General features: G+C 34.1%; 1 protein-coding gene across 1 annotated transcript; it reads right to left on the bottom strand.

The window, feature by feature from the left end:
• Positions 1–3013: 3013 nt before the first annotated feature.
• On the bottom strand, positions 3014–17545 carry LOC132712777 (uncharacterized; the record flags this gene model as incomplete). The annotated part of the gene is given in 11 exon segments (XM_060695216.1): positions 3014–4423; positions 4689–4866; positions 5321–5410; positions 9144–9293; positions 9786–9883; positions 10410–10539; positions 12053–12246; positions 12523–12659; positions 14169–14283; positions 15606–15853; positions 17385–17545. Coding segments are annotated over 11 exon segments (1749 nt in total), but the record flags the coding sequence as incomplete, so codon positions are not given.
• Positions 17546–17952: the final 407 nt, after the last annotated feature.

Below are 17952 nucleotides of genomic sequence, written 5' to 3' on the forward strand. Positions count from 1 at the left end.
AATACATTCCTTCCCCATGCAAAACTGCTCTTGATGACATTTGGGCATATTAAAGTATCCTACAAGCAATAACTGCCGTATGCTTTATGAAAAATTGAAAAGCATTGACAGCCATCACTCGTAAAATAAGTAAATCAAACCAGCGTTCCTTAGCAAGCTTCCAAGTTTTCCAGTTTCCTAGCTCCTTTTCTGAATGTTTTCACTTCTGTCAACACTTATTTTTTGTCTGTTACAATCCTAAAATAAGTTTTCTTTCTTTTAAAAAGGTGTATGACTAACAAATCCAAATTATATCCTTCTGAATCTTACACAATTATTTTCCTCCCATGAAATACACAACTTTAAAAAATGGCTGCCGCTTACATTTTACAAAGCCAGGTCTAATATAAATTCGCAGTAAGTAACAGAAATATGGATGGATGGTTGGACTTTTTCTCCTACAAGAATTGTTTGTTTTTATTATTAAAACAAGCGATCATTCATATTTTTTGATAAAATGAATAAATATCACCGTCATTTAACCTTGATTGGCGGACTTTTTTTCAGCTCAAGACTTCTTGTTTAAAATGAGAAATTCCGTCTAAATGGGGCTCTCAATGGGGGAAACAGATTTTAATATTAACGTTAAAATTATGGAAATTTCGTTTTAACTTGTTTTTAAGCATAAAATGAAAAGAAAATTTGTCTGTTTGTTGTGTAAGATGTAATTTTATTTCATCTCGTGAACTTTAAAAACAGTATTCTCACTCGTGGCTACGCCACTCGTGACAATACTGTTTTTAAAGCCCACTCGATGAAATAAAATTTCATCTTACACACAAACAAACAAATATCCTCTATGTAATATAGGGAAGATTATTAACCTTGCAACTGACAAGATCTGTGGAAATCAGTGTATCATAAAACAATGTATGTTAATGTAATGTTAAGATAATATTATCTACAGTTCAAATATTTTCCTATATTATCAAGTTCTTGAAAAACACGACAACGTGGATTCATTTTTTTTAATTTTTTACGTTTGAAATCGCGTTGCAGTTTGCCTTTGAATTACATTTACTATGCTAAAATATTAACAACCGTACTAACATTAAGGTGGACATACATTAACATACATTGTTTTATGATACACTGATATCCACAGATCTTGTCAGTTGCAAGGTTAATAGTCTCCCCTTTATTACATCGATTTAGTATCTTATAATCGGCAGCATTAGCGCCGACAAAGTAAATTTAAGGCTGTGTGATATAATAATACCAACCAAATTGATAACCTACCTGTACCAATCGGTAAATTTCAGCTATCTGCCATCACTGCAGTGATCTGCCATCACTGGCGCCGGTAATACGGTGTGCTTACTGTGTGTGTATTTGCGTTTATTTATACTCGCCACCGGTTGCCCATATGGGCGAGTCCTCCAGAAGTGTATTAGTCATTTTAGATTTTGGAGATAGTGCAATTACAGGTACAGCAAGATGCCCCAATTTCAGAAGCTTCCCCTGGTTCTTTAACGTGCCAAGTTGTTTAAGCACCCAGCCATGGGACCTCGATTAAAAGTGTTATCCAAAAGACTGATTAGTAATTTTGGTTGGCCAGTCCGGGAATCGAACCCACAAGGTCGAGATTACAAGTCTCGCGCTCTAACCGATTGAGCTATGCGGGCTGGCTGCTAACAAAAATTCCGGTGCATATTATATGTGTTAATCGTAAAATTCGGTCATATCTAACGCCCGACTGCGGATCGAATACTACATGATCAAGGAGTACTACATGATAATTTTTGTTTTCGTATTGACCGTGCATTTCATACTATGTTTTTCACGTATTTGCCGTTTCTGATAAAATAAAAAAATTTGCCTTCACGTTTGAAGTGAATATTTAATATGTATTTGGGGGGGGGGGGGGGGAATATAAAAAAGGAGATAATTTAGCAAAAATACCTGTCAGGATCATCTGTCCTGTAGAAATGCATTAGTACTTTTAAATGTTATAAGTATTTAAGTTTAAAGTGAATATGTTTGAAATTAGCCGTAACCAAAATGTTAATCAGAGCGAAAACATCTTAGAGAAATAAGGGGAATAACTTTGCAAACTATATCTAGGATTATCTGCCCTTTGATATTGCATCATATGATCATAGTAAACAAATAAACCACATTTAAAGTAAATTCGGTAGTGTCTGAGAAAATAAATGAAATTACCGAAACCAAATTCTGAGAGCGACAATACCATAATACCTTTAATCTGTTGTCAATCAGGGTTACAAATGAAAATGGGAAACAAAAAAAAAATACTTATCTATTGAGAATTAGTATCAATTATCCTTTCTAGCCTAAAAATTACATTATATAGCAGCTCAAAACCTCGATATTTAGGTTCATAAAAGAAAACAAGTAAAACAAAGATGGCAATTACAATAAAAATAACTATGAGAATGTTAAAAAGTAATATAATACTACTTTAATCATGATTTTAACATGAATTTACATCTTGCGACATTTAACGGTAGTGTTGCGACATTTAACGGTAAGGGAAATTCGTGCGACATTTAACGTTAATATTGCGACATTTAACGGCAAATGATTTTGCGACATAAAGCGGCGGTTGCGACATTTAGCGGCAATGGTGCGACATTTAGCGGCGTTGCGACATTTAACGGCGCCACAAACTGTTAAACGTATATTAAACAAGGCGCTTAATCGATTACATCAATTCTTAAGGAGAAAACACATTACAAGTTCGAAAACACTCAAAATCAACAGTATTTTGTTATACATTAAAGATATATTTACTTCGAGTACAATATGAATTTCATATGGATCTTTTGGACTTTTGAAGGATGACAACGAGGCTAAATAGAGTACAATGTAGATTTGATACGGATTTTTTGGACGCAGAATATGAAAACGAGGCTAGATAGAGTGGAATATTCACATGTTATGGGTTTAGGCATCAGACGTACATAAACAAAATTAATAAAGAAATCACTAAAACAAAATCATTGCAAAAACGTAAAATGTTGAGTATTTATTATGAAAAAAGTGTATATAACATATTAAAAACAGTTAAATATAGATTATAGAATGTAAGTAAGTGTAAATAATTTGAAAATGTATATAATTTTTGTATGTAAATAAGAAAGTGAGTATTCATATAAAATTTGGATTTTTATACCACTACAACACTTAATAAAAAAATAAATCACTTGCATTGATAATACTGTTGCCCATCGCAATCTCCGTTCAATGATTTTAAATTTTTCTCAAGACTAATCCGTTCTTGGTAAGTTAAAATCAAGTTGAATGATTATATGAAATGTCTACATCAAGTTTATACATGTATTACTACGACGTAGCTGCAATGTTGATTAGTAATGTTGATTACATTTTCTTATAGATAAATGTGTATTTATAGCAACAAGAAATGATATAAAAATATATAAAAGAAAAACATAGAAAAACAGCGATAACGTGATTTTCATTAAAATATGTAAAAAAAGATTATATAAAAAGTGTACATTATGAAAACATTGGGAAAAGGCCGGTCAAAAAAGTACAAGTATAAGATCAAATACTTCGAGGTTCTTATTCCAAATTTTCACCCTCTTCGTTTTGTAAGGATAAATGAGCAAAATGAAATTATGAAAATAAAATCTATCACAATAGACAAGGTAAATTATGCTTGATATAACAAAATTAACATGTACACACTCGTGATTGTGCATTAATTTTTTTGACAACAAATACGTCGAGTGTAATAGGAAGTACACAGATTCCATCTGAACTACAACTAATAATTGTTGTAGTATAAAAAAGCAGCACGCACGTTTTCACCAATATCTAAAAAAACTAAATTAATCACATTAAAACAACCCATAACTACATTCGTAATTGTGATAAAATCGTTACTTGATATGGCATTTGTACTGGGATCTATATACATTTATTAAACTGTTAATATTTTGATTCTTTTGATTTTTTTTCCACTACCCTGGAGACACGAAGCTTCAAAAGTATTAATTACACGATGTTTGTTGGTTAACAATAAAACTCATATTATACTATGTATACCTTATATTAGTGTCATGACACTTGAATGAGTAAAATATACCATTTAGTAACCATTTTTATAGTCTTGCTGTATTGAACAAAATATTTCAAGTGAGTTTTTAAGTTCAGAAAACTTTTTGTAAAGCAATTATTGCAACAATAAATACGATTGTAGCAAAGTTGCGCGTGCTGCCGGAAGTTTCGTCATTCTCGTTGCCATCTTCAGAGTTTTGTTTTTTGTAGAAAGAGTATCCGCCACATTTAGGATGGTCCTTGGGTGGTGTAGGAAAATTGTCCGGGTCTCCAACTTTCATAACCATAGCCATACCTTGCATCAAATGACCCTCGGAATGACAGTGGAAAAACCACATACCTATAATGTAAAAGATGATATAATATTCAGACTTTTAGGCATTTTTCAGCCATTCAAAACAATACTGAAATTGTCAAGAGTTCAACACTAGTCTATGCAAGACAAAGGAACTCACATAAAATAGAATGATTTAATCAACCTTACCAATATGCTTCTGTCTAATATTTCCAGTTTATTTTAATTTCAACATAACATATTAGTCTCTATTTCCACTTATCCATGTAAAAATATCTTGGAATAGAGTTCAATTAAAACAATAATTTACCTGGATTATCTGCCTTGAATCGGATGATGGTATAACCTCCACGTCCCTGTACTGCTACCGTATCTTTGTAAAGCGGATTAGTGAGCATGCGCGGGAATTCCCCGTTTCCGTTGGCGTCCCTGGCCTTAATGTCATCAATGTCAATTTTCAGAAAGTCATTTGTTGATATGTTGGTCAGCTGCAATGATATAAGTCAAAATTTTGATCCATAAATTACAATAATAAGATATATGTATGCCATTCCGTTTAAATTAAGTGAATTGGTCTATGATCCGATATCACATCAATATATAGCAGCTAATAAATTGTTCTAGAATAAAATGCTATGAAATCATTCATCATATATATGTTCATACTAAATCACTTTAGAATTCTATCAATATTTTGTTTTCCAAAAAAATTGCATAAATATATAAAAAAATACTTATGAAAAATATGCTCTTTGTAGACCTAATCAGTCTAATAACAGAAAGAAATTGCGGCAATATGTAGTCCAATCAACGTTTCAAAAAGAAGAAGAAAAAAACTGTTAGGAACAATCTAATCGCATAATGGAATTGACATAAAGAAATGCACGTAAATTTGGTATTTGTTAATTTATATTTTACTCTCTTATTTTTGTATAAACTTACATATCCTTCTCCAACAACACGGAACGTGTAACCATGGAGATGCATCTGATGAGGGTCTCCAGCCGCTCCAATAAGAAACAACTCTACAACCTAAAATATATTTGTTATGTAATCACATTTTCTTGATACTAAAACTAGTTTTACTAGATTATATTTAAAATGTCTAACATTTTATAAATGCAAAACCGTCTCGAACCAGCTTTGGGGCGCTGCAGCAATTGGCAATGTAAAATGTTTAACAATTTCATAGATACGGATTGTCTCTAAAGGTCATAAGACAAGAAGTTGGCATCATATATTTTACTACAAGATGATTTACTGTACAAACACGTGGTTTGAAGACAAAATAAAGGATTTTAGATCTTGCGATATGTTAATTATTATTATTATTATTATTATTATATACCACATTTCTATAGCACTCTTTTCATAAATAATAAATGTTCAAGAGTGCTTTACATAAATCCGATAAAACATAATCATATATATATATATATAAGACATAATGTACAACATTAATTAAGTAAACCTATTAAACAATAATGATAATCTAAAACCAGTAAAGGATGGTAAGAAATACAGACACATTTAGTTTAAAATCAAGGCACAATTAAAATTAACACTGATAATATAGCAAAAGTAGTACATGTATGATGATTTATGAACTAACGTCCATAGAACTTTATGAAATAATGTGTTTTGAGAGCTCTCTTAAAACATGGCAAGGTATTACAGTCTCTAACGTCAGGTGGTAACGCGTTCCATAATTTCGCTGCGGCTGTCTGGAAGCACCTGTCACCATATCGTACTGTCCGAGATTTAGGCACAACTAATGTCATTGAGTTATTCTGGGACCTCAGATTTCTGACTGGGATGTACACGTCTATCATGTCTTTTATATAGGCTGGTGATTGATCGATGAGGGATTTATATGTATAAGTCAAAATTTTATGTTCGACCCGATACTCTACCGGAAGCCAGTGAAGTTCACGTAAGATAGGTGTTATGTGGTCATATTTGAGTGTTTTGGTCACAATTCTAGCTGCTGTATTTTGAACATGTTGTAACTTGGTCATTGACTGCTTAGAGACTCCATATAACAGTGCATTACAGTAGTCTAACCTAGAAGTAACAAGTGAATTTACTAGAGATTTGGTTGCTTTAACAGTAAGATAGGGTCTGATGTGACCGATTTGTCTTAATTGTGCATAACAGTTCCTACAGACATTATTTACATGTTGTTCCATCCTCATGTTCGAGTCAAGAAATGCACCAAGATTGCGCACACTAGATGATTGGCTAATTTTCGAACCGTCGACTGTTACTGTAACATCTGAAACAGGTTGTGCGTTTTGTTCAGATGAGAAGATGATCAACTCTGTTTTATCGCCGTTTAGCTTCAGCATGTTGGCATTCATCCAACTTACAATATCTTCAAGACATCTTTCAATACGGTTTATATTCTCTTGAATTGAAATATTAGTCACTGGTTTGAAGGATAGATAGAGTTGTGAGTCATCTGCGAAGAAATGGTTGTTTAGATCATGTTTACGGCAGATTTCTCCGACAGGTTTCGTATACATCACATAGCTCTTGGGTCCCAGGACAGACCCTTGAGGTACACTGTACTCCATGTGGACTGACTGTGATAGTTTGTTGTTTATGCATACAGTCTGGTATCGGTCGGTCAGGTATGACGTCATCCATGCGAGTGGCTTGCCTGTTATTCCAAAGTGTCGTTCAAGGCGGCGAAGGAGCGTTCCGTGATCAATTGTATCAAAAGCAGCAGACAAATCAAGCATCACGAGAATAGTCACATTGTTATTATCCAAAGACCGTAGAATGTCATTTTGAACTTTTAACAATGCAGTCTCGGGCGAATGGAACTTGCGATAAGCAGATTGGTTGACCTCGTGTAGATTATTTGTCTTCAGATGGCTCTCAAGTCGTACGTCAACGACCTTTTCCAAGATTTTAGACAGGAATGGCAAGTTAGACACAGGCCTATAGTTTTTCAGTTCGTTAGGATCTAGATTTGGTTTCTTTAGAAGTGGTCTTATTCGTGAGTGTTTGAACATTTTTGGTACATAAGCAGCATCCAAGGATACGTTTATAAAACTGGTTATCACTGGTAATAAATCGAATTTTAGTCTGGTTTAATATGTCCAGACAAAAACTTTATATTTGTAAAAATATCTTGAAGAGGGCATCATTTCCATAAACTGTACCGTGTACGTATATATATGCAGCATTTAGTTCATCTAGGCATTCTTTTAACAGCCATGTTGGAATGGGATCTAACTCACAGGATTCGGTGGCTGATTTTTTAATCAATGCTTTCACTTCTTGCTCTGTGGTTGGAGCAAACACAGTATATTTGACACCCGTATATTCAGATTCCATATCTACATTATCCGGTACCGATTGTGTTTGAGAACGTATGTTATTCCTTATTCTTTCAATCTTTCCGATAAAGAAGTCACTGAATTTCTGGGCAAGGCGCTCTGAAGATGAATCAAATGGTAGAATCACTTCATTTGTATCTCCAAGTAGACCTTTGGTAATCTTAGATAGACTTTTATGATCATTGCCACAAGACTCTATTTTACTTGTATAGTATTCTACACGAGCTTGTTTTAACAGCTTGTTAACACTAGAACAGTGTGTTCTGTAGATCTGATGGTCTATTGTAAGTTTAGTTTCACGCCATTTCCGTTCTAGTTTACGTTTTTCATGTTTGGCTTCGTGGAGTTGCTCTGTATACCACGGACAAGCAGGTCTCAATGTAATAGTCTTGTTAATCATCGGAGCATGTTTATCCAAAATAGAGGTTAGACTGTCTGAATATTCCATCATAAAACCATCTATGTCAGAAGGGATACACTCTTTGTTGAAGAATTCCATTTTCCGTATGTCATCTCGAAAAGAATCAATGTCAATTGCGCGAAGTTTTCTGTAAGAAACCAATTTCCGTACCGGTGCAGGTTTTGAGGCTTTGACATCAAATGTAACAGCAAAATGGTCACGTAAGATTTTTCCACTAGAATCAGAGAGTCCAGGATCTACGACCTCTATGTTTGATACAATGTTAACAACCTATCTATATCCATTTTAATTCTTCGCTGTTAATTACAACTCCTCAAAACTATGAGCTCGAAAGAAATCGTGTTCAAATTGATAAAATGTCACAAATCATTACCAATGAATGATTTAAATAAGCCTTGTCATTATATACGTGAATGTAACGTTTTTTTTACATTTGATGTATGTATCACTTGCACCAATACCAGGCGATAGAAATAGGAATGACATGCTGGCGTTATACCAACCATATTACGTTATGAATAAATATCAACAAGGTTATTTCCAAAAATGATGCTAGGTATCGCCGTTCAGCAAGGTATTTTTTGCCTACACACTGGTTTCAAGAAAGTATTTCAGTTCTATATATAGTCAACCCGACAAAAACATGGCGGAGGCGTGCCCCGTAAGCGCCCTTTTGGAGATCTTTTGTCGTCCATTTTGTTATCATGTGGTATTTAATTCTCCATTATGATTGGCTAAAGGTAGGCGGTGTACAGATAGAAATGGACAAGTCAAGAGTATATGTCGCCGACCAGGAATAGCGACAACAACAGGAGTATTAAAGACTGTTTGACTCTAGACGATTTTACTAGAGCGCATCATATTCGGTGCTACTGCATATTGTGAGATCGCCTCGCGCCAAATACAAGTTTCAGACTTGCCCCTATAATACTCATATTTTAGTTAATGCAATATTATTACATTTACATTTACATGTTACATTATGTACAGAACATACCTCGCCTTTAGGAATGTCCAGCATATGTGTACATAAACAAAGGTCATCGTTGCATTGAGTTTTCGTGTTTATTGTTGACGTGTTACAGAAATTCTTCTCAGCATCGTCCCACTGTGTGGCTAGCGGTGCAGCTGGACGTGTCATCGTAAGCTTCTCTTGTCAAGGTCACATTATATTTTAATTGCTATTTTTAAAATTATTTTTCTTTACAAACGGGAATGCAAAATTGAGTAATAATTTCTATATGTACAGTACAGATGTTCTTTAAATTACATATGCGTACTAGTATAAAAATTTAAAAGAAAACATATCCTAATTCAAACATATACTGTGCTACCTCTGTAGACCAAAACCCTTTGGGAGGCAAAGATGTTTATTGTTGTTGATATGTTTTACACTAGAGAGGTTAAACCTTAGTTTAGGTTGCTTCATAAAGGTTATTGCTCTACGAAGGACCGCTGTACAGAGGTTACAATGCATGATATGTAAGTAGTATGGGCGTTGCCCTTTCAATCCTGGGATCGGATCTTACGGGGGTTGTGCCCTTGTTTCCTTATGTAAAACCAGTATTAAAGTAAGAGCCAAACTTTCTTTATAATCATAACGAGTAAACTATAAAAAAATATCAAAAGCAAAGGATACATTATTTAGAGTTGGAGTAAGAAGTCCCCATCTGACAGGGTTCGGGTAGTACTCGGGATGACTGTAATATGAGTTATCTGTAGACTGGTACCACAGCACTGTAATAATGTAATAAATTCGGTTACAGATGAAAAATGAATGCAGAAGAAATAACGGTATTAGTACACGCATTACATATACCGTACATATTGTTTAATATTTATGGAACGAGTAATAAAGATGTATTCTAAATACATTGTTTCTTAAAAAATCAAAAACTACTGCAGTTTACAAGGAATTATGTTCCGAAACAACGTCTACACACACCGTCTATGGATCATTTTTTTAAAAGTTTTAAAGGCATGCAGAAATTCTGATTAAAATGTTGCCTGTAAATTGAGGAATTTTACACTTTAATAAAGTTTAGCCTGCTGGTGGCAACTGACTCTACCAATGTGACCAATGCACAGCACATCCGTGACGTCTGATCATGATCTGCACTGTTCACTATTAAGTTTATAGTTACTTTGAAAACATCCCTAAAACTAATGAATGGTTTTGTCCAGATGGTAAGACGGAAAAGTCCATTAAATAGAACAAGCGCGGTATGGGTTAATAAATTAGTACCAGCAACCACGAACTTACTAATGTAATATCTAAGACCAACTTTCTCATCCGTGAAGTCTTCGGTTTGTCCGTCAGGAGGGTCATACCTCATATTGGCATGGGGAAGAATGCTTCTGTCAGTGTTCTGTTCCGAGCCAGGGTTCAAAACCTAGAATACAGAAACGTATCGTTATTAAAGGGTGCGATGTTTTAGAATAGTTGTAGACTTGTTAAAGACCCAGTATGCCTTAGAAATGCTGTATTTTGTATTTCTATAACAACTTTTATCTTTGGTATCTTGTCAGAGTTTCCAAAAAACTACTCATTTGCCAAATAATATACTATCTGTTGCTTAGTTTGCTATGTTTGCAAATGGTATACATTGTGTGTATTTAGTAAATGAGTATTTTGTATGGAAGTCAAAATACTTATTTGTTTACATTTTGCTACCTTTACAACAAATCACTCTATGTTCAGTGCTTCTTTTCAGTTGGGCAAAGAACAAACAAAAGCAAAAGATACTCCATCTACGAGACATTTAGTAACTTTTTGGAACTGATACAAAATACCAAAAATTAAAAACGTTTTTCTGAGAAACAAGAATGTTGGTGGTGGTTTTTTGTAGTTTACACTCCGGATCAAAGCAGTAAGCCACGTTGAATTTAGCAGAGAACAGTTCAGCCACCGCATCGTTCCAGGCAGGCTGTCAAGCAGTTTACCAGTACTAGTTGCCTTCACTTTCGCAAGGAACTGAAACTTCTGTACATACCAGAGAAGAGGTACAGTGCGAATGACCCTAGAAAAGATTTCATGATCAATCACAACGAAAGTGACCTGCGTCGTCAGGAATCGAACCCGGGTCGACCGATTCACAGTCCAACGCTCTGCCTATTGAGCTAACCGGACGGCTAGAAAAATGAATGATTGCATTTTGGGGCTTTATTGGCCTTTAAAGTTTATAAGGCTACATATTTTCTGTATTTGAAATGTAAATGTGATTAAAATGAGTACAGAAATGTGTATATTCTATTGAAATCGAGTGTACCATGCGTGAAGTCACGACAAAACCTAATAGGAGCAGGATATATCTTGTTCCGGAACATAATTTTACATTTATTATGCTTACGTTCAAAATTATGAAAACAACATAATTTTACCGTTTTTAAATTTATATAATATGATATTTCAACAGATATAACTTCATACAACTGTATGTATGATGTGTCTAATTTTAAAGTGAAATTATCCATATTGATGTAATGTATGGTACAGTTACATGGTGATATACATGTACATGGAAACATATATGACAACCAACCACAGAAGAATTATATATGTATATGGATGTTGTTGATAAATGTTAGATACATGATCCTATAAAACATGTGCACATATAGCAGATAATAATTTGGTCTACAACAAGAATTATTATTCTTTATAAACATATACTAAACAAATTGCTTAAATCTCTATCATCATTATATTTTTAGGAAATATCCAAATGATATTTTTTCTCTTTTTTATTAATGTTTGAAATATGACCTATACACTTTAAGATCTAGAATGTTCCGATTTCGATATGATAAGTCTCTAATAAACACCGCTTTATGTTGTAAAATAATATGTATACGGTAGCTATAAAATTTTATATTCTTTAAAAAACAACAACATCTTATGCTTACAATGCCTTTTTGAGAAAAATCTTCTACGTCAGTATTTGGCATGTAATCATCTTTGCCTTCGTAGCCGTTATAATGCAGTACAGCTGCACCGTGCCCATCATTGCCGCCACCCACACAGTCACCGTATGATTGAATCCTTATCCAGTAGTCACCGGGCGTCTGGTTGGCAAGCAACACAAAGTCGTATCTCTCACCTGATTTTTATCAAGCGTGAACAGCACTTTATGGTATGATTGCGGAAACTTGCATTTCATTATGGTACAATTATGACTAAATAGTAATTTATGAGAGGGCTACTGTTCAGAAACGGTTAAAGAAATATTTAAAGTACGAATAGAATTAATCAATTTCATTTAACATCTTACTGAACTAGATAACATGTTAAATCAAATATCACAGCCTAAAGATATTCATGTAGTTTTTGATCTTTAAAGATTGTATGTCGTTTCTGATATTGTAGAATACCGCACCTGGATGTACCATGAATGAATCAACAGTTGATGGAGTGATTGGCCATCCATCGGTTGTTATCACTGTAATTTGGTGGTTTTCAACCATCAACCGGAAATAGCATCGTGCTGTCGCTCCAATAACCCGGAAACGAAACCTAGAAGCAAGATAAACATAGATGTACGAGGGTTATTATTAAGGAAACTTCAGCCTTGCCCTTCGCATACAATTCTATATGTTTACAATAGATGTTCGGAACCAGACGAACTTCAGTTTGGAATTGTTTACATATCATTGTATCTGGCAATTGCATTTTCTTGAAGGATTACACCTGGCATTTTCAGGTTTCGTGTGATCCTGGCTTGGCAAAATACATTTACACTGAATACAAGAAAATGTTTTTGTAACGAATCCGTCAACTTAGCAATCATTTCTTTTTAAATGTTAAATGAAAACAAAATAGAATCTAATACATCTGTATAAGATGAGTAGAAATATATTAAACAAAACCTGGTTGAACCGGGTGATGCTCCCCGAATAGGTTTTGGACACAGGAAGGTATACCTCTTGTAGTGTCAGAGATATGTCACAGACAAAGTTCAAAGTGTAAAAAAACCAAAATGTTGCACGCGACACATTGTCTCAATATGGAGATCATTTCTGTGAAAATCCGACTTCAATGAACAAAGTTATGGGCTGGACACGATTTTCTGCAAGGTCATGCTGTGGCCTTGACCTTCAAGGTAGCGACCCAAATTTTGCGCGCGACATATTGTTTTAATATGGTGATCATTTCTGTGAAATAGTTTTAAAATCCGACTTCAAATAACGAAGTTATGGGCCGGACACGACTTTGCTGCAAGGTCATGCTGTGACATTGACCTTTAATTATAAGGTAGCACCAGCATGTTGCGCGCGCCACGTCGTCTCAATATGGAGATCATTTCTGTGAAATAGTTTTAAAAACCGACTTCAAATAATGAAGTTATGGACCGGACACGATTTTGCTGCAAGGTCATACTGTGACCTTGACCTTCAAGGTAGCGATCCAAATTTGTGCCTGACATGTCGTATCAATATGGAGATCATTTCTGTGAAATAGTTTTAAAATCCCACTTCAAATAACAAAGTTATGGGCCGGACACGAATTTGGGACGTACGTATGGACGGACGGACAACCCGGCGACTATATGCTCCCCCGAAATTTTTCGGGGAGCATAAAAACGTCATAATATTGCAAAACAAAACGTGACGTTATAAAGTGCAGTAGTGTAAGAAATCACCGAAAAGTTGAAGTTTATAAGTTATAAAGATTTTTGACAGGTCATATGGCCGTATATAAACGGTTGTTTGTATACATAACCCGAGCCGTAAGTTGAGGGTTACATTGCAAATATGTGTTTATATACGGCCATATAACATGTTAAGGATTTGATAACGAATTTAGAATACTGCAAACCTTCCTAATAAGAGAACAAATGAATGAATTGATAAATCGACTGCATGTATGTATTCTAGGCTTAATGAGGACCCATTCGCCCTTTCAGGCACTGAGAGTACGGACCCCGCAAATCGACTGCAACCATATATATAGATTATATAAGCGTCACGGTTATCCAATGATAAACAACGTTACAAACGTGAAGTATTATAATAATCATCATACCTTTCACCAGAAGACACTGTGAAAACTTCATAAGGCGTATATCCAGCGAACGTATCATCACCTTTAATGACGAAATCTGTTACCTCATATTTTCTGCCACGCCCATTCACCAATACTGTTTATGTTAAAAATTAAATATTTGTAAGAAAACGTGAAAAAAAAAACAATGAAAAATATAAAAAAAAACAAGATGGCCCTTGATCGCTCACCTGACCAATCGAACTCATCTAAACAATTACTTTGACTTGTGACTTAGTTTTTGACCCCAGATAAACCATATTTCAGCTTGACCAAGAAATCATCAAAAAAAACACAAAAAAACTTTCAGACCAATTTCCAAGATATTTAGATCAAAACAGTAGCCACTATAGTGTTAACGAGATTTTTCTATTTTTAGCTCCTGTGACTTAGTTTTTGACCCAAGACGACCCATATTTGAACTTGACCTAGAAATCATCAAAACATCTGACCAATTTTCAGAATATTTGGATCAAAACTGCAGCCACTAGAATGTTAACAAGATTTTTCTATTTTTAGCTCCTTTGACCTTGTTTTTCACCGGAGATGACCCATTTTCGAACTTGACCTAGAAATCATCAAAACAACCCTCCTAATCAATTTCCAGGATATTTAGATCAAAACTGCAGCCACTAGAATGTTAACAAGATTTTTCTAATTTCAGCTCCTGTAACCTAGTTTTTGACCAGAGATGACCCATATTCGAACTTGAACTAGAAATCATCAAAACAACCTTTCTGATCAATTTCCAGAATATTTGGATAAAATTTGCAGCCACTAGAATGTTAACAAGATTTTTCTATATTTAGCTTCCGTGACCTATATTTTGACCAAAGATGACCTGTATTTCATTAAGACAAACATTCTGACAAAGTTTGATTATGCTCCAATCAAAACTGTGACTGCTAGAATGTTAACAACTCAAATGTTGACGACGCACGACGACGTACGCCGGACATAGCACATCACTATACCTCACCTTGACCACTTCGTGATCAGGTGAGCTAAAAAAATAAAGAAAGAAGAAATGTAAATTCTATGCCTTTAAAAATTTGCATATAGATTGAGTACTATAATATGAAAAGATATGATACCCTTTATCGCATACAGACTTTGTTGTATTTGTAAAAGTAAATATTTACTCCAAATTACATGACTATGACTTAAAAATGCGTTTGTTTGTTCAGGAAATACGGTTTTAATCAATTCAGTGAATTTATCCTGCATAGATTCAGTTTTTACATAATAGAATAGTTCAAAATATAACCAAAGCTTCATTCCAAAGCTTCATTTTAAATACAGAGAAAAAGGAAAAAAAATAAAATTAAAAAACGAATGATCAATCCCCCCCCCCCAAAAAAAAAAATCCTCAAAAAACAATAAGAGTGATAAAAAAGAAACAGATAAGAAAAGAAATACTTTTAATCATCTTCGGTGTAACCCAGCGGTGCTGCATTTCCTCCATATAGGTAGATATTTCGGGTTTCTCTGACCAATCAGTGATCACCATAATGTGATCCGACCTGTCATAGTCGTAGAGACTCGAGGAGGGGTCATAAACCTCCGACTCCCTCACTATCAAGGCTCCATGGACACCGTCCCCCAACTGGACACCAGAATGAGAGTGCCACCAGTGAGTGCCAGCGTTCTCCGCGAGAAACTCATACCTAAATATTAATTAGGTTATAATAGTAATAAAAAATAATAATAAATAATTAAAGATTAATAATAATGATAATACATGTAAATAATAATGGTAATAATAATAACTAAAATAGTACTAATAACAATGATATTGATATGATGATGATGATGATGATGCCGATGACGACGATGATGATGATGATGATGATGATTTTAATAATAATATAGGTAATAATAATTATAACGTGAAGAAGAAGAAGAAGAGAAAGACGAAGAAGAAGAAGCAGAAAATATTTTACAACTTGTTATTGATATACCTATTTCCACATATTTCACAATATCTATGCACTATTGTTTCATAAAATCACTTAAGAAATGAAATTTTATTTTTAAAAAAGAGAAGAAAAAAAACACACATGAAGTAAACATGTGAGGCATTTTCGGAAAGAATAGCGAATATCATTTAGAGTACATGTTTTATAATATAGTTGTAAGCGTAATAAAAATTAATACTCTCCCCACTTGAACAAGTTCAATATGATGTATTTGTACTGAATTAGCATACACTATTATAATATATATATTCACGTTTAAAGCTTTCTCAACCAATGCATGATTTGCTACACACAGTAAACATAAAGGCACACACATGTAATACATTTGGCACAATAATTAAGATCTCACTTTACATATTTTTTTTAAGTTAAAGGCACATATAAGCATCTGAGACGAATAAATATTTCATTCATTAAAACGGACATAAATATAATTTTATAACGTTTACATAATAGTTTAAGAGCATGTAAGATGCTTATCACCTGACGAAAGTAGTGCTAAATGTGAAATTAGTGATTATAAAAGAAGCAAAATGTAAAAAGGGGTTTTAATGCTAAATGAAATGAAAAGCAAGGTCGACCTTACGCAAGCGTAAAATAGCAGGTAGAAGGAAGAAATTGTATAAGATCAATACATTGACGAATGTCTGTTTAAATATGCGAATATCGGCTAAATGAAATTATTCTTAACTATATTTGACGACTCCCTAAAAAGGTCCAAGGTTTGTGTTTCAATTTGGGTCTGGACGCAAATTTACAGATAATTCCCTCACCTCGTTTCCCGAATAATCATTTTTGTTGTTTAAAAATGTAGCGTGTTAGCAACGCATGTAACTAAGCAAAAAAAATAATTCTAAGTATATTTTACAACTTTTTGCATTTTTTTTCCATTTTCAGTCTTCACTTAATCTATATAACAAACTTAAGTTTAAAGTCGGAAGACTTTTTGACCTCAGTGGGGCTAAATTGTATCAGACCTAAATCATATATGTAAATGTATCAATTTAAATAAATATCAACATATCAACCACCTTTTATGGTGTAATACTACATCAAATGGAGCATTTATCTCAAAATAAAAATTATTTACAGTGCTGTCATGTCAAAAAATAACCAATTGAGTCCCCTTAACGTTCGCATGGGCATTGAGCGCTCAGGTGAGCTAAAAGGGGGAACACATATAGTATACCAACACACTAAAAGGTATTGTTTTACATACTTGAATGATTCGAACGGCTGAATATTGCACTGGGTGAGTCTAGGTACCCCGTCCATAAAGTTGGTGTTTGTTTGTGTTATTCCATGCCAGTGTATGGTAGTTGCCGACTCTTCGTCTATCATGTTATTTACCCAGACAATTATAGTATCACCTTTACATACCTGAAGAACACAATAATACCTGAACTGAAATTTGATATGCATGGGTCATATTATCCGCTGTTATATACCAGCAGATGCATTACTTTTACCTGCACTTGCAGAAATGTTAATCGAAATATTTGGCATCAAATTTCTATGTTTAACGTAAGTTTTTTTACATCCTTGTTAGGCAAGACAGTATGCCTCGCGCTTTAAATATCGCCCTTACCTCACGTATTTCAACGCCAAACTTATCTACCGTACAAATGGTGGATTTAATTGATGATTTTCAAGTAAGGCACATTTGCAAATCAATATATCCCACTTTTCTTTGCAAGGGAGCATGATAAACAAGAAATATGTGCGGACATGTATGTCCCAGTCCCTTTTCGCAACCAATCGGGTGTCATCGACCATTTCGTCAAATC

Source organism: Ruditapes philippinarum, unplaced genomic scaffold (assembly GCF_026571515.1).
Source record: "Ruditapes philippinarum isolate M1 unplaced genomic scaffold, ASM2657151v2 ctg16076_1_1_1_1, whole genome shotgun sequence".
Classification (NCBI taxonomy): Eukaryota; Metazoa; Mollusca; class Bivalvia; order Venerida; family Veneridae; genus Ruditapes; species Ruditapes philippinarum.